Here is a 19,861-nt window from a genome sequence, read left to right on the forward strand (position 1 = left end):
TCCTCTGCTGTCTCCTCCACCCTGCATCCTCTCTGCTGTCTCCTCCACCCTGCATCCTCTCTGCTGTCTCCTCCACCCTGCATCCTCTCTGCTGTCTCCTCCACCCTGCATCCTCTCTGCTGTCTACTCCAGCAGGACACTCTTCCTGACAGGCTCCAGGTGAAAGCAGACACACATTGCTATAAAGATGATTTATTTATAGTACAAATGCAAAACAGCGATGACTAAAGATTACAAAAGATTATGTAAATCCCTGAAAACCATTGTTACAAAATCCCTTTTCCACAGTATGCTTTTCTATAATTAAGTACACCCTCACATTCATAGAATCACACTGAGATATTCCTGAAACTAAACCTCATGTTACTCTGAATCATGAGGAATAAACATTTTGGGATTAACCAGAGTTATGCCTCATAGCCATGACTCTTACACATCAGGTTCAATATAAGAACGGAAATACCATGCAGTCCAGTAAATCCATCATGACTAGCGGCACCAGACCCCATTGTGCCTCAGATGTGTTGGTGTGCGTGTGTAGTTGTGGGAGTGTGTTGGTTTGTGTGTGTGTGTCTTCACTTGACCTCAAAGCCCAGCAGTATTAGTGTCTGCTTCAGAGCCGTCTCCTCCACAAACCTGGCATCCACGTTCTCTTGCTCCTCAAAGGGGTTCAGAGCTGTAACGCACACGCACACACACACGCACGCACGCACACACACACACACACACACACACACACACACACGCACGCGCACACACACACACAAACAATTAGCAAGAGCTCACAGTCGACCACACCAGACACACAGAACTCAGTGTTCCCACACAGAGGTTTGCAGAACCCTGTACCTTCGTCCTCCAGATCAGACAGTGTCTTGGTCAGGTAGGTGAGAGGCAGGAAGTCAGGTCTGAACCCTGGCCTGCCTCTGTCCATGAACTGGGATCCCTGGAAGACAGAGGCAGCTCAGGTTCATCCGCATCAAGGAAGAAGAAGAAAAAAAACTCCCGCCTGACGACCCGGCAGAAAGTAGAAACGGAAATCAAGCGCACCCGTTAGATAAATCAAGCATGCCCCCACAGTTGGGTTACCTTGGTGTTGGCTTGTTTCTTCAGCAGGCTGCTCACGTAGGCCCGGGAGATGCAGGCGGAGCTGATGGGGTGGTCCCACAGATGGCACATCCTCTGTTCCATTGGCTAAAAGCAGGGAACCAGAAGATGGTTAGGTGTGTGGGACCGCATGGGGTTCAAACCTCCAATCACCCGCACTCGATCGCCGCTGAACTGAGGGTTTGGTATGACCTCTGAGTGGGTGACTAAATCAATCAATGTCAGTATCATTTCACTGTGCAGCTCCCAGACAAAAGCTAACAGGCCACCTGAGGTAAGAGATGTCTCCGCTAATGAGACGCATCCAGAGCAGGAATGAGTCTGCTGTTTCTGTTGTACCTACTCCACTTCCTCTCCCGGCAGGAAAGCAACCCTACACGCCCCCTGATTGGCCCAGGCCCGCCCGGGAGACACAAAACATCCACATTCCAGGGCCGGCCTCCTGCCGCTGGAGACCAAACAACACACATCTGTTGATCAGCGCAGGCCAAAAGGCCTGACCTAACCCTGAAGACCTGACCCTGAAGACCTGACCTAACCCTGAAGACCTAACCCTGAAGACCTAACCCTGAAGACCTAACCCTGAAGACCTGACCCTGAAGACCTGACCTAACCCTGAAGACCTGACCTAACCCTGAAGGCCTGACCTAACCCTGAAGACCTAACCCTGAAGACCTGACCTAACCCTGAAGACCTAACCCTGAAGACCTGACCTAACCCTGAAGACCTAACCCTGAAGACCTGACCAAACCCTGAAGACCTGACCTAACCCTGAAGGCCTAACCCTGAAGGCCTGACCTAACCCTGAAGACCTGACCTAACCCTGAAGAACTAACCCTGAAGGCCTGAACTAACCCTGAAGGCCTGACCTAACCCTGAAGACCTGACCTAACCCTGAAGACCTAACCCTGAAGACCTGACCTAACCCTGAAGGCCTAACCCTGAAGGCCTGACCTAACCCTGAAGACCTGACCTAACCCTGAAGACCTGACCTAACCCTGAAGACCTAACCCTGAAGGCCTGACCTAACCCTGAAGACCTAACCCTGAAGGCCTGACCTAACCCTGAAGACCTAACCCTGAAGACCTGACCTAACCCTAAGACCTAACTCTGAAGACCTGACCTAACCCTGAAGACCTAACCCTGAAGACCTAACCCTGAAGACCTAACCCTGAAGGCCTGACCTAACCCTGAAGACCTGACCTAACCCCGAAGGCCTGACCTGACCCTGAAGGCCTGACCTAACCCTGACCCTGAAGGCCTGACCTAACCCTGACCCTGAAGGCCGGGGGTATTGACCCGGTCCCCGGTCTGGGAGGGGATCTCCTTGTAAGGACTGACCACAGTCCCACACTGACCACTGACCACAATCCCTCTCTGAATTGCTCCTCCCAAGGTTTCTTCCATTTTTTCTCCCGTTGGGAGTTTTTCTGGGAGTTTTTCCTTGTCTTCCTTGAGGGTTTAGGTTGGTTGAGGGGCAGTTCTATGGGCGTATGTGAAGCCCTCTGTGACATGCTTGCGTGTAAAAAGGGCTATACAAATAAATTTGATTTGATTTGATTTGACCACAGCAGGGGTGTCAAACTCCGGTCCTCGAGGGCCGCTATCCTTGATGTTTTAGATGTTTCCCTTATACAGCTCACCTGATTCTAATGAATGGTCGTTATAACAACCCATTTAATTGAATCAGGTGTGTTAGAGCAGGGAAACATCTAAAACATGCAGGACAGCGGCCCTCGAGGACCGGAGTTTGACACATGTGGACTAGAGGGTAGAGGGGTCTGGAGCAGCACCTGGAAAGCTTTGGGTCAGAGACACAGTGTGGGGTGAGAGAGAACTCGTGGAGATGGTGCTGGTGGTTTACCTCAGGGAGACGCTTGAGAATGCTGAACTTGAGCTGCTCGTTGGAATGACTGTTGTCTAGATCTGGGAGGGAAATAGAGAAAATAAAAGGGGGATCACTTTGAGGACACGACTCCCCCATCACTTCTCCTACGCATGTCTTACTTCAAGGAACTTTCAACATCCCTTATCACACGCCTTTGATTGAAAACAATCCTATTGTGTACTTTGAATGGGCTTTCATCTACCAAGATAGTTCTGTTTATGTCTGAGGAAGAGATCTGTACACAGAACAGCTCTCCCGGGCACACAGAAGACAGACAGACAGAAAGTAGAAGCAGACAGTTTTGAGCAGTATGAAAACCAAGTTGCGTACATTTGGAAGTTAAAATAGCAATTACTCGACAAGGTCTTGAGCAAACATTTATGTGTTATCTGTAAGAATATCCAGGCTCCATGCAGACGTGTGTGGTTATGCGCTTGTATCAGCGAGAACTCGAGTAACAGGTGCTTGCTATTCTACAGGCATGTATTAATCTGTCTGGAAACGCATTGTAAACATGACAGGGTGCAGCATTATCACAAGGAAATCCCCAGTTGCCTCCCTGGCCATATACAGAATGTTTTATGAGCAGGGACGTCACTGTCGCAGCACCTGGACAAACTGTGCCCTCATAAAGCCAACACGAGGCAGTGTGGCTTCTATTCCCTCCGTTTCTATCTAGGAAGCTCTGGTTATTAATCAGGTGGAGCCTGCTGTGTATGGATGAATGTCCTGGTGTCCTAGGCAACCAGAATGACCTTGGTTGTAGACATCCCTATCTTACTATGTGTGCTGTGCTTTACACCTGAAGCAGGAAGTTATAAGTACAAGATAAATCTGTCTGAACGAAAACCCTGCTCTGGTTGCTGTGGAAAAGGACAGTGAGTGAGTGAGTGTGTGTGTGTGTGTGTGTGTGTGTGAGGAAGCCTCACCTGTCATGAGGCGCGATACGAAGGTCTCAGTGAGCTGTAGCAGGCCCTGGTCGACGTACTGCAGGAACATGTGACGGGGAAGACAACGCACCCCTAACACTGCCAACAGAGTGTTATACCCTGCACACACACACACACCACACACGCAGGTACACAACCACACGCCCACAGACTATAATTAGTTGTCCTCAGCTTAAAGACTGGTCCACTGAGGCTTAATAAATGTGTTGTGTTTGGGGATGGAGGGGGAATGGCGGAACAGGGAGTGTTCTCAGCCCGACCTCTGAGAGTGTGTGGTGTGTGTGTATCTCTCACCAGGAGGGAGAGGTAGGCAGAGACTCTTGGTAGCCTCCAGGATCCGACACATCACGTGAAACACCGTCCACTCTGCAGGACTGCCCGGCTTGTTCCTTGAGCGCACACACACACACACACGTGCACACATACGGCATGACTGGAAGGGTTACTCACATTAACTCAATATCCATGGGGGGTGGGGGGATGGTGGTTACATTTGCACGCATGAACTCACGCACAGATACATCCGTGTCGATGTGTACATGTCGACACACGAGGAGTCACACTGCCGTACCCTGACGCACCTGAATCAGGTACTTACAAGCACATCACACATGGGGCCAGTCTGTACTTCAGCCACACGGACTCCAGCATGTATCTGATCAGCTCCAACTACACACATACACACACACACACACACACACAAACAGACATTGGCCATGTATGAATACTCACTTCCCTTTCCTCTCTGTTCTACAAAAACAGGAAGTGTTACTGTCCCATTCATTTCCTTGTCACACCCTATTACTGGAAAAACCTCACACACGAGAAATATCAACACAACGCTTCTTTACGCAGCCTTCTCACTCCCACACACACTCTCCCACACACACTGACACGTGCACACACACACACACACATGATAACATTCCTCTTGTCCTCAGAACAACTCCATGACAAGCTGAGATATTTTCCACACGAAAGTGTTCTTCCCTTGTTAAGTAACGTGAGGTAAACAAAAAGAACAAAATAAAGATGAATAAAGATGACCAGCGACTGTAGTTGCTGATGACAGATGATCTTGGGTTAGTTAACAGCAGGAGAACAGCTAACCAGCTTAGCCACGTAGTTCACCACCAGTGAATCGATCCTCTTTTTCCCCAGTCGAGGCAGGTGTCTGTTCAGGTGCTCCCTTAGCTTGTCCACCATCTGCAGTGCGGAGCAGGAAGGAACATGGAGTTTCTCCTTGTGTCTGTTTAGCATCAGCAGTCACATTAGGTTCACCTTAATGCAAGCTCTGCTATTCCCACTGCCCCAGATTCTCAGGTAAGAGTAAGGCGAGGGGGGAGATAGGGAGGAGGGGAGAGAGAGGGAGGAGGGGGAGAGAGGGGGAGGGAGGGAGGAGGGGGAAGGGGGGAGAGGGAGGAGGGGGAGAGAGGGAGGAGGGGGGAAGGGGGAGAGGGGGGAAGGGGGAGAGGGAGGAGGGGGAGAGAGGAAGGAGTGTGACCTGCAGATTGAACTCCCCTGCTGAGACAAGGATCTAAAATAGAGCTATACTGCTGCTGGAGACCTGGGGGAGTTTCGCTTGTGTGTGTATGTGGGTTAATATGTGCATGTGTACTGTGTGTGTGTGTGTGTGTGTACACATGTGTGAGGGGTGAGTTAGTGTGTATGTGTACTGTGTGTGTGTGTTTCTCTACTGATCACTCACCTGGCCTATCAGCACCCTCTGCTGCTGCTCCTCCTCCTGAAACAGGGGAACCAGCTTCTGATCTGGAGCAGAGAGAAGAACGAGGTGGACAGTGAGTGTGTGTGTGTCTATTCCATGTGTGTGAGAGGGGAAACAGAGAGAGAGAGGGATGGAGTGAGGGACGAGGAAAAGGAGACAGAGATGCCTGTCGTTTCCAGGTCTTATGTAACCACATGGTTTTCCTATCCCTCCTCTGCTCGCCCTCTGTACTGTCATGATTAATTGAGCACAAGTGCAGGGGATCTTAAACACTAGCGTTCTCTGGTTGACTAAAGAATGTGACCCTGAAACTGGAGTCGGCAGGTTTCTGCTCTGGCACATGGTTCATTTCCTGGTTTCTGTATCCAAGAACCAATCAGCTCACTCCTCTGACCCGGCACCAGATCTGTGGCCTTGTGGATTCTTGGAATTCTGATCGGCCTGTATGAAGACAAGGCTTTAAAGATCGCTCTTCTCATTTCCCAGGGTCCATCCTACCAAGGCCGTAACCATGGAGTCAACATCAAGGGGGACGAAATCTGCTACAACCGGTAGCTTATCAGTAATACTAGTAGTTATAAAATGACAATTTTAACGTTTAGTTGTGAAAATGATTCCATTTGTTATGATCATTTCGGGCCAGCGTGTGTGGTTGTCTGTTGTACTGTAGCACATTTATATTTTATTTACCGGTATATTTTTATATCAATATATTGGGGGGGGGGGGGGAGAGACATTTTGACCAGATTTGAATATTGGGGGGGGGGGGGGGTGTCTCCCTACATATATAATGATTACGGGCCTGCATCTTACAGTGTACAGCATCTGTATGGAGGAAGGCCAGATGGTGCTGAGAGATATTCTTACCGCGACACCAGGTGTCCACCACAGACAGCACCCTGGAGGAAAGGACGAGATGAGGGCATCAGTGAAACAGTCCTGAAGGTCTCTCAGGAGAGACCCACTCTGATCTCACTCACACGTCTCCACCTTCTCTAACAGCCGGTGTGCTGAGCAGGTGAGATGTGGTCGAGTGCAGCATTCTGAAATTTCTGAGATGTGTCCAACTTCTGACTTAAGTTTCACTCAGTTCTAACAAGTTCAGGTCTGGTCAATTCTAGCTGGAAGCATTTTACCCAGCTCTACTTTGTTCTAGTAAGGTCAGTTGTAGATCTGTTTTACTCAGTTGGGGTTCATTTCATTAAGTTAGTTTGTGATACTCAGATCTCTGAGCTTACTTCTTAGTGTTTTCCTCAATGTGACAGGCAGCGTGAGAGCCAGAAGCCCTCTTCTTCTCTGACTTCTGAAAAAGAAGGAAGGAGATGACTCATCAAATGACCAGCTCTGCAAGCCAACCCCGAGTAGTCAGTGAGGAGATGAGCCGTACCTTCTGAGTGCTGACGGAAGCTTCTGGAACCTGACAGGCCGTCTCCCTCCCAGGACCCAGATTGGGAAAGGTCCACTCCTGCTGCAGCTGCTGGGTTCTAAACCTGGGGCTGGGAACCGCCTCAAAGTACTGGACCCTCTCTGAGCTCCACTGCAGATCCTCCCAGTAGCCTGTCTGACTCCAGGAATGCTGCAGCACAAACACACACAAGTTCAAGTCTTATATTGTCAGATGCACAGAACAACACAGGGTTAGACTGGGCACTAAAATTCTTAGGACAAGACAACGCAAAGCAACCTGGCATAACATGACATACAAGTACTCAGAACATAGATCACATCTGTGTTAACACACACGTAATGGACACTGGTAATGGAGTAAGAAAGGTAACAGGTGTGTGTATAGCTGGTAACAGGAGAGCAGTACTGACCTTCTTGGAGAACACAGGCTCAGCATGAAGCTGTGTGCTGCACGTCACTCCAGGTACCTCATCTAGACTGGCTGGCAGCTCCTTAACACACACGCAAACAGACACACACACTGAGTCATGTCTGTGTGTCTGAGTGAGTGAGTGAGTGAGTGAGTGAGTGAGTGAGTGAGTGAGTGAGTGAGTGAGTGAGTGAGAGAGAGAGAGAGAGAGAGATACAGACAGACAGACAGACAGACAGACAGACAGACAGACAGACAGACAGACAGACAGACAGACAGACAGTTACCTTCTCCCCAGACACAGAGGTGTAGGGCAGGACCTTGTCCAGACTGAGAGACTTGTTGTAGACAATGCGGTAGAGAGAGGCTGCAACACAGAAGAAGAGCAAACACTGTATGACACACAGCACACGTCCCTATTCCCAGGAAGTAACTGTGCGTCTCATTTCTTCTCACCCAGAACAAACTCCTGGATCTGATCAAAGGTGTCGAACGGCATGATGTTGTCACAGATCCAGTCTATGATCTGTGGAGAGAATTGAAAATGGTAAAGAACACAGAACTGTGAAGGAGTTATCAAGGGTGATGTTTTCCCAGGAACAAAGACAGCCTTCAGGCCAGAATACAGATTCTTTGCTTCTTAAGGCTGAAGCCTCTCTCTGTATCAGGGGCGTAGCCAGAAAAATATGGATAGACATCTTTTCCGTTTTATTTTTTCTTATTGTGCACCCGGTGCATAATTTTTCGTTTTTGGGTAGACCTTAGAACAGATTGGGTAGGCCTGTGCCTACACCTCTGCTCTGTATATACTGAGTCACAGTCAGCCCTCCCTCCTAAAGAGACAGCCATCCCTTCCTCATTATCTCTCTTTTCATGTGAATTAAAAGAGAATCTGACGGTCAAAGTCTCTCTCCCCCTCTCCCGGTCTCACCCTGTGCTCCAGGGCAGGGTTGGGCCCCAGGTAGACCAGCAGGCAGTGCATGACGGCCAGGCGCTGGTTGTCAGGCCGTCTGGGGCCTGGTGTTTGGAGGAGCTGGAGCAGGAAGTCAGAGCTGATGTCTAGGGAGAACATCCTGCCTGCAGCCAGGTCCAGCAGAGAGGTGCAGTCTGGGAGACAGAACACCACAGCACCCTCTGCTGGCAGGCCCAGGTCTGACTCTGTACCTGCAAGCAACACACAAACATACATTAAAGACACGCACACAAAAGCACGGACACACAAAAATAATGATTCTAGATATATTGAATGTAGCATATTGTGTTGACATGTAATGTTGTGTTTTACCTGACAGGAAGAGGCTGTGGCAGAGTAGCTCTTGCTGTCTGCTGTTGATGCAATGCAGGAAGTGACCTGGCAGGTAAACCAGGATGTAGTAGCCTAGATACAGATCACAGCAGTTAGAACAACTGTTGCTGTATGTGTGTGTATGTGTGTGTGTGTGTGTGTGTGTGTGGGGGGGGGGGGGGGTACTAACCCAGGGGGAGGAAGAGAGGATGGAGGTCTCTAGTGTGAGGAGAGATGTCACCATCTAGCGCTACAGTGAAAGTCTTACTGCAGCCTGAGAGAGAGAGAAAGGCAGTGAGAGAGAGTGTGACAGAGAGTGTGAGAGAGAGACAAAGAGAGAGAGAGAGAGAGAGAGAGAGAGACAGAGAGAGAGAGAGAGAGAGAGAGAGAGAGAGAGACAAAGAGAGAGAGAGGACAGTGTCTAGTTGAGGAAGACAGTACCTAATGTTTTCACGGGACGAATGTCTTTTTCCGAAAATTGGCAGGAGAATCAATCCGGAGTTTACAAATGGTATCATAATGCTGCATAAATGTGTCCAAAACGAAAACATTCAAGTTAAATATGATAATATTCATAGTTAAATACATTCGGCAAATAGAACAATATGAGTCCAACGTAACGTTTAGATCACGTAAAGCTCCAAAAACTATTTAGCGCCAAATTAAAGCGCTAACTTCTCGCACGACACGCGCGCACTCGTATCAATTGTTAAAGTCCCTATCTTCACTCACATCTAACCGATACTAGGACATAGGTTTGGGGCTGAGCCCCAAATATTTACAACGTCTGTTTATGGTTCAGTACTACACCTGGGGCCGAGCCTACAGTACCTTTATGGACCAGGACGATGGTGTAGCTGCAGCTGGGCTGCTGTGGAGTGATACGCTGGCTGTAGCACACACACATGCTGCCTGGAGGACGCACACAGAGGGAGGGTTAGCAGCTAGCACTACACTGCTGTCACACAGTCACTACCACGCTCAGAAGCACCACGTTCAGTGCGGTCATTCCAGTAAATCTGTTGATTTGAGGTCTGGTCAAATCTGAAGGCAGGATTAGGATGTGGAGAAGCACTAGAGCCAGGATTAGAATTTATGAGGAAAAATATATCACTTTACAGCACCATAGATTTAGTCTGCTTGTGTTATACACATGGAGCGACATACATTCTACATCATAACGGATACTTACTCTCTGTGTTGAATTCATGTCCCATAATGCATAAAGAGAGACAAAAACAGTACAGTCTGAAAATGTTTTCACAGTGAAGTGAATTAGAAATAGAGTCGTAGGTAAACCTAGCAGTTGTGGCAGGGTTGAAACCTGCCTATTGTGTTGGTGAAAACAGCTATCCTGATTGGATCATCCTGTCCAGGCTCCTCCTCTTCGTAGTGGTCAAAGCCAAGGTTGATGAACCTGCAGGGGTCAAGGGTCAACGATCAGGGGTCAACGAGCAGAGAGAATGTGTGCGTATAGATTTTTTCGCTTTCGAGCTGGCTGTCCTTACCTCAGGGAGGTGAAGGGGTTGGAGGGCAGATCCAAAGCCAGCTCAAACTGTTACACAAACATATCTTACTATAAACAACTGAGGGTTCTTGACAATAACACTGTTCGTATTAAAGTATCATTAGGCCGTGTCTGTGTTGAAGGTTAGGGGTAGAACAGGTCTGGAGGGGTGGAGGTTAGGGGTAGAACAGGTCTGGAGGGGTGGAGGTTAGGGGTAGAACAGGTCTGGGAGGGTGGAGGTTAGGGGTAGAACAGGTCTGGAGGGGTGGAGGTTAGGGGTAGAACAGGTCTGCAGGGGTGGAGGTTAGGGGTAGAACAGGTCTGCAGGGGTGGAGGTTAGGGGTAGAACAGGTCTGCAGGGGTGGAGGTTAGGGGTAGAACAGGTCTGGAGGGGTGGAGGTTAGGGGTAGAACAGGTCTGGGAGGGTGGAGGTTAGGGGTAGAACAGGTCTGGGAGGGTGGAGGTTAGGGGTAGAACAGGTCTGCAGGGGTGGAGGTTAGGGGTAGAACAGGTCTGCAGGGGTGGAGGTTAGGGGTAGAACAGGTCTGCAGGGGTGGAGGTTAGGGGTAGAACAGGTCTGCAGGGGTGGAGGTTAGGGGTAGAACAGGTCTGGGAGGGTGGAGGTTAGGGGTAGAACAGGTCTGCAGGGGTGGAGGTTAGGGGTAGAACAGGTCTGCAGGGGTGGAGGTTAGGGGTAGAACAGGTCTGCAGGGGTGGAGGTTAGGGGTAGAACAGGTCTGCAGGGGTGGAGGTTAGGGGTAGAACAGGTCTGGGAGGGTGGAGGTTAGGGGTAGAACAGGTCTGGGAGGGTGGAGGTTAGGGGTAGAACAGGTCTGGGAGGGTGGAGGTTAGGGGTAGAACAGGTCTGGAGGGGTGGAGGTTAGGGGTAGAACAGGTCTGGGAGGGTGGAGGTTAGGGGTAGAACAGGTCTGCAGGGGTGGAGGTTAGGGGTAGAACAGGTCTGCAGGGGTGGAGGTTAGGGGTAGAACAGGTCTGGGAGGGTGGAGGTTAGGGGTAGAACAGGTCTGGGAGGGTGGAGGTTAGGGGTAGAACAGGTCTGGGAGGGTGGAGGTTAGGGGTAGAACAGGTCTGGAGGGGTGGAGGTTAGGGGTAGAACAGGTCTGGGAGGGTGGAGGTTAGGGGTAGAACAGGTCTGCAGGGGTGGAGGTTAGGGGTAGAACAGGTCTGCAGGGGTGGAGGTTAGGGGTAGAACAGGTCTGCAGGGGTGGAGGTTAGGGGTAGAACAGGTCTGGGAGGGTGGAGGTTAGGGGTAGAACAGGTCTGCAGGGGTGGAGGTTAGGGGTAGAACAGGTCTGCAGGGGTGGAGGTTAGGGGTAGAACAGGTCTGGGAGGGTGGAGGTTAGGGGTAGAACAGGTCTGCAGGGGTGGAGGTTAGGGGTAGAACAGGTCTGCAGGGGTGGAGGTTAGGGGTAGAACAGGTCTGCAGGGGTGGAGGTTAGGGGTAGAACAGGTCTGGGAGGGTGGAGGTTAGGGGTAGAACAGGTCTGGAGGGTGGAGGTTAGGGGTAGAACAGGTCTGGGAGGGTGGAGGTTAGGGGTAGAACAGGTCTGGAGGGTGGAGGTTAGGGGTAGAACAGGTCTGGGAGGGTGGAGGTTAGGGGTAGAACAGGTCTGGGAGGGTGGAGGTTAGGGGTAGAACAGGTCTGGAGGGTGGAGGTTAGGGGTAGAACAGGTCTGGGAGGGTGGAGGTTAGGGGTAGAACAGGTCTGGGAGGGTGGAGGTTAGAGGTGGAACAGGTCTGGGAGGGTGGAGGTTAGGGGTAGAACAGGTCTGGAGGGGTGGAGGTTAGGGGTAGAACAGGTCTGGAGGGGTGGAGGTTAGGGGTAGAACAGGTCTGGAGGGGTGGAGGTTAGGGGTAGAACAGGTCTGGGAGGGTGGAGGTTAGGGGTAGAACAGGTCTGCAGGGGTGGAGGTTAGGGGTAGAACAGGTCTGCAGGGGTGGAGGTTAGGGGTAGAACAGGTCTGCAGGGGTGGAGGTTAGGGGTAGAACAGGTCTGGGAGGGTGGAGGTTAGGGGTAGAACAGGTCTGCAGGGGTGGAGGTTAGGGGTAGAACAGGTCTGCAGGGGTGGAGGTTAGGGGTAGAACAGGTCTGGGAGGGTGGAGGTTAGGGGTAGAACAGGTCTGGGAGGGTGGAGGTTAGGGGTAGAACAGGTCTGGAGGGGTGGAGGTTAGGGGTAGAACAGGTCTGGGAGGGTGGAGGTTAGGGGTAGAACAGGTCTGGGAGGGTGGAGGTTAGGGGTAGAACAGGTCTGGGAGGGTGGAGGTTAGGGGTAGAACAGGTCTGCAGGGGTGGAGGTTAGGGGTAGAACAGGTCTGCAGGGGTGGAGGTTAGGGGTAGAACAGGTCTGGGAGGGTGGAGGTTAGGGGTAGAACAGGTCTGGGAGGGTGGAGGTTAGGGGTAGAACAGGTCTGGGAGGGTGGAGGTTAGGGGTAGAACAGGTCTGGGAGGGTGGAGGTTAGGGGTAGAACAGGTCTGGGAGGGTGGAGGTTAGGGGTAGAACAGGTCTGGAGGGGTGGAGGTTAGAGGTAGAACAGGTCTGGAGGGGTGGAGGTTAGGGGTAGAACAGGTCTGGGAGGGTGGAGGTTAGGGGTAGAACAGGTCTGGAGGGGTGGAGGTTAGGGGTAGAACAGGTCTGGGAGGGTGGAGGTTAGGGGTAGAACAGGTCTGCAGGGGTGGAGGTTAGGGGTAGAACAGGTCTGCAGGGGTGGAGGTTAGGGGTAGAACAGGTCTGCAGGGGTGGAGGTTAGGGGTAGAACAGGTCTGGGAGGGTGGAGGTTAGGGGTAGAACAGGTCTGGAGGGGTGGAGGTTAGGGGTAGAACAGGTCTGGAGGGGTGGAGGTTAGGGGTAGAACAGGTCTGGGAGGGTGGAGGTTAGGGGTAGAACAGGTCTGGAGGGGTGGAGGTTAGGGGTAGAACAGGTCTGGGAGGGTGGAGGTTAGGGGTAGAACAGGTCTGCAGGGGTGGAGGTTAGGGGTAGAACAGGTCTGGGAGGGTGGAGGTTAGGGGTAGAACAGGTCTGGAGGGGTGGAGGTTAGGGGTAGAACAGGTCTGGAGGGGTGGAGGTTAGGGGTAGAACAGGTCTGCAGGGGTGGAGGTTAGGGGTAGAACAGGTCTGGGAGGGTGGAGGTTAGGGGTAGAACAGGTCTGCAGGGGTGGAGGTTAGGGGTAGAACAGGTCTGGAGGGGTGGAGGTTAGGGGTAGAACAGGTCTGGAGGGGTGGAGGTTAGGGGTAGAACAGGTCTGGAGGGGTGGAGGTTAGGGGTAGAACAGGTCTGGGAGGGTGGAGGTTAGGGGTAGAACAGGTCTGGGAGGGTGGAGGTTAGGGGTAGAACAGGTCTGGAGGGGTGGAGGTTAGGGGTAGAACAGGTCTGGGAGGGTGGAGGTTAGGGGTAGAACAGGTCTGGAGGGGTGGAGGTTAGAGGTGGAACAGGTCTGGGAGGGTGGAGGTTAGGGGTAGAACAGGTCTGGAGGGGTGGAGGTTAGGGGTAGAACAGGTCTGGAGGGGTGGAGGTTAGGGGTAGAACAGGTCTGGAGGGGTGGAGGTTAGGGGTAGAACAGGTCTGGGAGGGTGGAGGTTAGGGGTAGAACAGGTCTGGAGGGGTGGAGGTTAGGGGTAGAACAGGTCTGGGAGGGTGGAGGTTAGGGGTAGAACAGGTCTGCAGGGGTGGAGGTTAGGGGTAGAACAGGTCTGGGAGGGTGGAGGTTAGGGGTAGAACAGGTCTGGAGGGGTGGAGGTTAGGGGTAGAACAGGTCTGGAGGGGTGGAGGTTAGGGGTAGAACAGGTCTGCAGGGGTGGAGGTTAGGGGTAGAACAGGTCTGGGAGGGTGGAGGTTAGGGGTAGAACAGGTCTGCAGGGGTGGAGGTTAGGGGTAGAACAGGTCTGGAGGGGTGGAGGTTAGGGGTAGAACAGGTCTGGAGGGGTGGAGGTTAGGGGTAGAACAGGTCTGGAGGGGTGGAGGTTAGGGGTAGAACAGGTCTGGGAGGGTGGAGGTTAGGGGTAGAACAGGTCTGGGAGGGTGGAGGTTAGGGGTAGAACAGGTCTGGAGGGGTGGAGGTTAGGGGTAGAACAGGTCTGGGAGGGTGGAGGTTAGGGGTAGAACAGGTCTGGAGGGGTGGAGGTTAGAGGTGGAACAGGTCTGGGAGGGTGGAGGTTAGGGGTAGAACAGGTCTGGAGGGGTGGAGGTTAGGGGTAGAACAGGTCTGGAGGGGTGGAAGTTAGGGGTAGAACAGGTCTGGAGGGGTGGAGGTTAGGGGTAGAACAGGTCTGGAGGGGTGGAGGTTAGGGGTAGAACAGGTCTGGAGGGGTGGAGGTTAGGGGTAGAACAGGTCTGGGAGGGTGGAGGTTAGGGGTAGAACAGGTCTGGAGGGGTGGAGGTTAGAGGTGGAACAGGTCTGGGAGGGTGGAGGTTAGGGGTAGAACAGGTCTGGAGGGGTGGAGGTTAGGGGTAGAACAGGTCTGGAGGGGTGGAGGTTAGGGGTAGAACAGGTCTGGAGGGGTGGAGGTTAGGGGTAGAACAGGTCTGGGAGGGTGGAGGTTAGGGGTAGAACAGGTCTGGAGGGGTGGAGGTTAGAGGTGGAACAGGTCTGGGAGGGTGGAGGTTAGGGGTAGAACAGGTCTGGAGGGGTGGAGGTTAGGGGTAGAACAGGTCTGGAGGGGTGGAGGTTAGGGGTAGAACAGGTCTGCAGGGGTGGAGGTTAGGGGTAGAACAGGTCTGGAGGGGTGGAGGTTAGGGGTAGAACAGGTCTGGAGGGGTGGAGGTTAGGGGTAGAACAGGTCTGGGAGGGTGGAGGTTAGAGGTGGAACAGGTCTGGGAGGGTGGAGGTTAGGGGTAGAACAGGTCTGGAGGGGTGGAGGTTAGGGGTAGAACAGGTCTGGAGGGGTGGAGGTTAGGGGTAGAACAGGTCTGCAGGGGTGGAGGTTAGGGGTAGAACAGGTCTGGAGGGGTGGAGGTTAGGGGTAGAACAGGTCTGGAGGGGTGGAGGTTAGGGGTAGAACAGGTCTGGAGGGGTGGAGGTTAGGGGTAGAACAGGTCTGGAGGGGTGGAGGTTAGGGGTAGAACAGGTCTGGGAGGGTGGAGGTTAGGGGTAGAACAGGTCTGCAGGGGTGGAGGTTAGGGGTAGAACAGGTCTGCAGGGGTGGAGGTTAGGGGTAGAACAGGTCTGGGAGGGTGGAGGTTAGGGGTAGAACAGGTCTGGAGGGTGGAGGTTAGGGGTAGAACAGGTCTGGGAGGGTGGAGGTTAGAGGTGGAACAGGTCTGGGAGGGTGGAGGTTAGGGGTAGAACAGGTCTGGAGGGGTGGAGGTTAGGGGTAGAACAGGTCTGGAGGGGTGGAGGTTAGGGGTAGAACAGGTCTGGAGGGGTGGAGGTTAGGGGTAGAACAGGTCTGGGAGGGTGGAGGTTAGGGGTAGAACAGGTCTGGAGGGGTGGAGGTTAGGGGTAGAACAGGTCTGGAGGGGTGGAGGTTAGGGGTAGAACAGGTCTGGGAGGGTGGAGGTTAGGGGTAGAACAGGTCTGGGAGGGTGGAGGTTAGGGGTAGAACAGGTCTGGGAGGGTGGAGGTTAGGGGTAGAACAGGTCTGGAGGGGTGGAGGTTAGGGGTAGAACAGGTCTGGAGGGGTGGAGGTTAGGGGTAGAACAGGTCTGGGAGGGTGGAGGTTAGGGGTAGAACAGGTCTGGGAGGGTGGAGGTTAGGGGTAGAACAGGTCTGGGAGGGTGGAGGTTAGGGGTAGAACAGGTCTGGAGGGTGGAGGTTAGGGGTAGAACAGGTCTGGAGGGGTGGAGGTTAGGGGTAGAACAGGTCTGGAGGGGTGGAGGTTAGGGGTAGAACAGGTCTGGGAGGGTGGAGGTTAGGGGTAGAACAGGTCTGGGAGGGTGGAGGTTAGGGGTAGAACAGGTCTGGGAGGGTGGAGGTTAGGGGTAGAACAGGTCTGGAGGGGTGGAGGTTAGGAGTAGAACAGGTCTGCAGGGGTGGAGGTTAGGGGTAGAACAGGTCTGGAGGAGTAGGGGGGCTGTATGGGTATGGGGGTCTCACCACAGTCTCACAGTTGTGGTTAGGGTAAAACTGCAAACACACCAACACTGCTTTGTCCTAATGGGAAAGAAGATAACAACAGCCTGTTAGCGAGTTTCATGGACTTGGCGTGTGTGTGTGACCTACCCTGTAGGTGAGGTAGAACAGTCTCTGGGTGTGTGTGTGTGTGTGTGACCTACCCTGTAGGTGAGGTAGAACAGTCTCTGGGTGTGTGTGTGTGTGTGTGTGTGTGTGTGTGTGTGTGTGTGTGTGTGTGACCTACCCTGTAGGTGAGGTAGAACAGTCTCTGGGTGTGTGTGTGTGTGTGTGTGTGTGTGTGTGTGTGTGTGTGTGTGTGACCTACCCTGTAGGTGAGGTAGAACAGTCTCTGGGTGTGTGTGTGTGTGTGTGTGTGTGTGTGTGTGTGTGTGTGTGTGTGTGTGTGTGTGTGTCCTACCCTGTAGGTGAGGTAGAACAGTCTCTGGGTGTGGGAGTCCCACTGGGTCCACAGGAAGTCCTCTACTACTCTGTCCTTGGCCATGCGCTTGAAGTTACACATCACCTAGACAACCACCCAACAGCACGGCCCCTCAGTGTACACCTCTACACCAACTGCGTTTTAAATCATTCATTAAATATGTGCTTTGAATCACTAGCACTTGTATGGAAAGAGCTTCGGTAGATTGATTGGTTGATTGATCTCACCACTCTGTAGCCTTCCTGCTTGCTCAGCATCACATGATACTGCTCCACATCTGGATAGCAACAAACAATAGACCTTGGCTGCGTTTCCCAGATTTGTTAAGACGCTCTTAACGACCATTGTTAGAACAATAGCAAGATATATACAATATACTATAGATATATAGTATATGAAGGAAAAGAGTTGACTTCAAAACGAGGACTGCCCATTATAAAGTATTTTCCCAACAATTAGTTTAGCAGTTGGAGACCTTGACAGAATGGATAATATTGTTAATCTGGGTGATTCCTCTGAAACTCACATCCCTCATCAGCCAGGAGCAGTAGATGACTCTCCAGAACTGAGCTCTTGTCTGTCTCCGGATACAGGAACTATAAAAACACACACACACACACGATAATGTTGTAGCTACCCAGCAAGTACTTCACACATATGAAGTAAGCAGTAAGCAGAATCTCAAGTATGTCGTTAATAGACTAGGCCCGATGTCGTTGTCCTGAGCTATGCTTGTTTCCAGGCGTGGTTTGTACCTGCACTCTGATCTTACAGTCCACGGCCTTCAGCACCTTGGTGTTGTTTATGGGTTGGATCTCTATCAGGAGGGTCAGGCATTTGGACACTAGGTGGGGATAGGCTGGATGAGGAACTGCGAGGGCCCACATTACTGCAGTGTGTGTGTGCGCGTGTGTGTGTGTTAGGGTGTGTGTGTGTGTGTGTGTGTGTGCACGTGCGTGTGTAAAGATACCTGGTTTGAGTCGTTCTTCAGCTCCCGTCCTCTGTACCAAACTGACAGCTGATGATGACAAAACACCCCAGTCAGGTCAGACCACAGATGCTACTAGTGCTTCTAGATGAGACAGCTACACACACACAGTCATGTGCATCTCTGCACAGTCAATCTGGTCTGTGGGTTGGGTTTCTATGATGTCTCACCGAGCAGCGTTTCCTCCTTGTTCAACGAACAGCTGCTCACACACACCTGCTTGTCGAATGTGTAGAGGAGCTGTGAGGAGATACGAGAACAGCTGGTTATACACACACGTACGCACACACACACACACACTTATTGAAACTCCATTTAATATCTTTTTCACTCCCCAGTACACTTCAGACAGCTTTACCTTATTCTGTTTGGTAGTGGGATCATATTTGCCAATCTGAGTGTACCCTGTCACTCCCTATAGGATGGGGAGAGAGAGAGAGAGCGAGAGAGAGAGAGAGAAGAGAGAGTTACCCAATGTCTGAGAAGGTATGTGTATGGATGCCCATGCATCAAGATGACCGTATGGGGCATGTGAATGTGTCTGTCTACAGAGACAACTACTTTCAGACCAGCTATGGTGCAGACCAAGCACTCCTGGAACACAACACCTCTCTCTTTAACCCCCCCCACCTGGCACCTGCGTCACCTGGTTGATCAGTGTTTTAGTGGACAGCGGTGGAGGTGACGTGTGTTATTAGTCCTGCAGCTCCAAGTGTCCTGCTCAGAGCTCACAAAGGCGACCGGTATTTTCCCACCGCTGTCCGCCAGTGAAGCGCTATGTGTGGAACGCCACGGTTGACCTGTTTAATTAAGGGTGTAATGACAAAAGAAGGAAGGAACGCCGCTTACTTTCCAGGAGTAAAGGACCCCTCCATCCCTTTCGATGTTGATGATCTGCGTGCCCACTGCATTTGAGTACTCTGCAAAACAACAGTCACGTTGGTGTTTATCAATAGTCAAATGCACTTGTTGGTTATGACACACAACAACGCTTGACACGGTCGGTAAATATGACACTCCATACCCGACACAGTTCACCAGTACTTTATCAAGGCGGTACGGTATAATAAATTGCCGAGCTGTGTCAGAGAAATGTAAACTTACCTTCTATTCGTCCCACAAAAGCTTCTTTTTTGAATATATTGGACACGACATCCTTCTGAAGATCGAACGTTGCGCTTACATTCAGCATGAGTGGAGATTTAGTTTGCGGCGCGCCCCAACTTCCTTGTTTTTTAAGAATTGTACTAAACGGTGGATATCGTTCTTCAAACAGCCACCGTTTCTATTGTCGAAACCAATACAGTTCATATAGTTCAACCAACAGGTAACATCCCACGTGACAGCTTGCTGTTAAACTGCATATTCCAGCGGACATCGTCATGTGAACGTCGTAAACAATGTGACCGTCTTGAATTGTGCATTTCCGAAACAGACTGCAAAACTTTGAGAAATGATTGTCATAGCCTGTTTCTTTGGATTCAGCCTGTCACTCAATTTCACACACCAACCGTGTTCTGCTCATGTCGCTAGCTCTCTAGTGGCCGAAGCCCACCCTCTAGAGCGAGGGAGCGCATCGTCGAGCAGCGATAGGCCAGCGAAGGTGTCACTCTGACGCGGGAACATACCTCCGTCTCTTCTTGTCACCTGATTACCGCAAAAGACTCGCACCCAGACAGGAGAATAACGTCAAAGCCAACAAAAGGTTCACATAAAACTTATCAAACACAAGCCTGTTCTATAGAATATAAAAACTTTTGCTGATTTTAACCAAATAGATGACATTGTCCCCATTGTATTTCTTAAAAAAAAATGATCGAATGATTTGACTATTTGCAGACTCAACTCGGTAATTTTTTTTGCAATAATCATTTGTTACGCTTCCACTTTATATCCCCTAGAGGGCGCTATGGTATCTCTAAAAACTGCTCTGGATGTTTGTGATGGTTATGTGTGTGTTTGTGTGTGATACCACCCGACCTTAATGGCAGTCTGCTTCATCCATTGTGTAAGATCATGTTGGTCCATGAGAAAAGCTGGAAGCCATAGCCGGGGATGTCCTTTGTTATACTCTGTATTGAATGT

At 51.5% G+C, this 19,861-nt stretch overlaps 1 protein-coding gene across 1 annotated transcript; it reads right to left on the reverse strand.

Annotated features, from left to right (window-relative positions):
• Nucleotides 1-176: 176 nt before the first annotated feature.
• gsap (gamma-secretase activating protein) lies at nucleotides 177-19,303 on the reverse strand. The gene is made up of 31 exons (XM_084701972.1): nucleotides 18,881-19,303; nucleotides 18,626-18,696; nucleotides 18,135-18,191; nucleotides 17,947-18,016; nucleotides 17,759-17,806; nucleotides 17,544-17,632; nucleotides 17,315-17,384; nucleotides 17,016-17,065; nucleotides 16,768-16,872; nucleotides 16,332-16,388; nucleotides 10,281-10,327; nucleotides 10,097-10,189; nucleotides 9,604-9,680; nucleotides 8,963-9,046; nucleotides 8,773-8,865; nucleotides 8,419-8,651; nucleotides 7,944-8,013; nucleotides 7,775-7,854; nucleotides 7,489-7,569; nucleotides 7,059-7,247; nucleotides 6,910-6,974; nucleotides 6,539-6,570; nucleotides 5,654-5,715; nucleotides 5,056-5,151; nucleotides 4,544-4,614; nucleotides 4,240-4,334; nucleotides 3,925-4,044; nucleotides 2,972-3,033; nucleotides 1,090-1,194; nucleotides 850-946; nucleotides 177-676 (listed from the first exon to the last, which is right to left on the reverse strand). Exons 1-31 carry the CDS (start codon nucleotides 18,966-18,968, stop codon nucleotides 576-578), a joined length of 2,658 nt encoding a protein of 885 aa, XP_084558098.1. The 5' UTR covers nucleotides 18,969-19,303; the 3' UTR covers nucleotides 177-575.
• Nucleotides 19,304-19,861: the final 558 nt, after the last annotated feature.

This window comes from Hypomesus nipponensis, chromosome 7 (genome assembly GCF_054491055.1).
Source record: "Hypomesus nipponensis isolate SF chromosome 7, ASM5449105v1, whole genome shotgun sequence".
In the NCBI taxonomy this organism is placed as follows: Eukaryota; Metazoa; Chordata; class Actinopteri; order Osmeriformes; family Osmeridae; genus Hypomesus; species Hypomesus nipponensis.

Coding starts and splice junctions, on each gene's coding strand:
- gsap (XM_084701972.1), bottom strand. CDS start 18,968: ATGCTGAATGTAAGCGCAACGTTCGATCTTCAGAAGGATGTCGTGTCC. Junction 16,389..16,767: donor TGTTCTACCTCACCTACAGG/GTAGGACACACA, acceptor CTTTCCCATTAG/GACAAAGCAGTGTTGGTGTG. Junction 7,248..7,488: donor AGCCTGTGTTCTCCAAGAAG/GTCAGTACTGCT, acceptor TTTGTGCTGCAG/CATTCCTGGAGTCAGACAGG.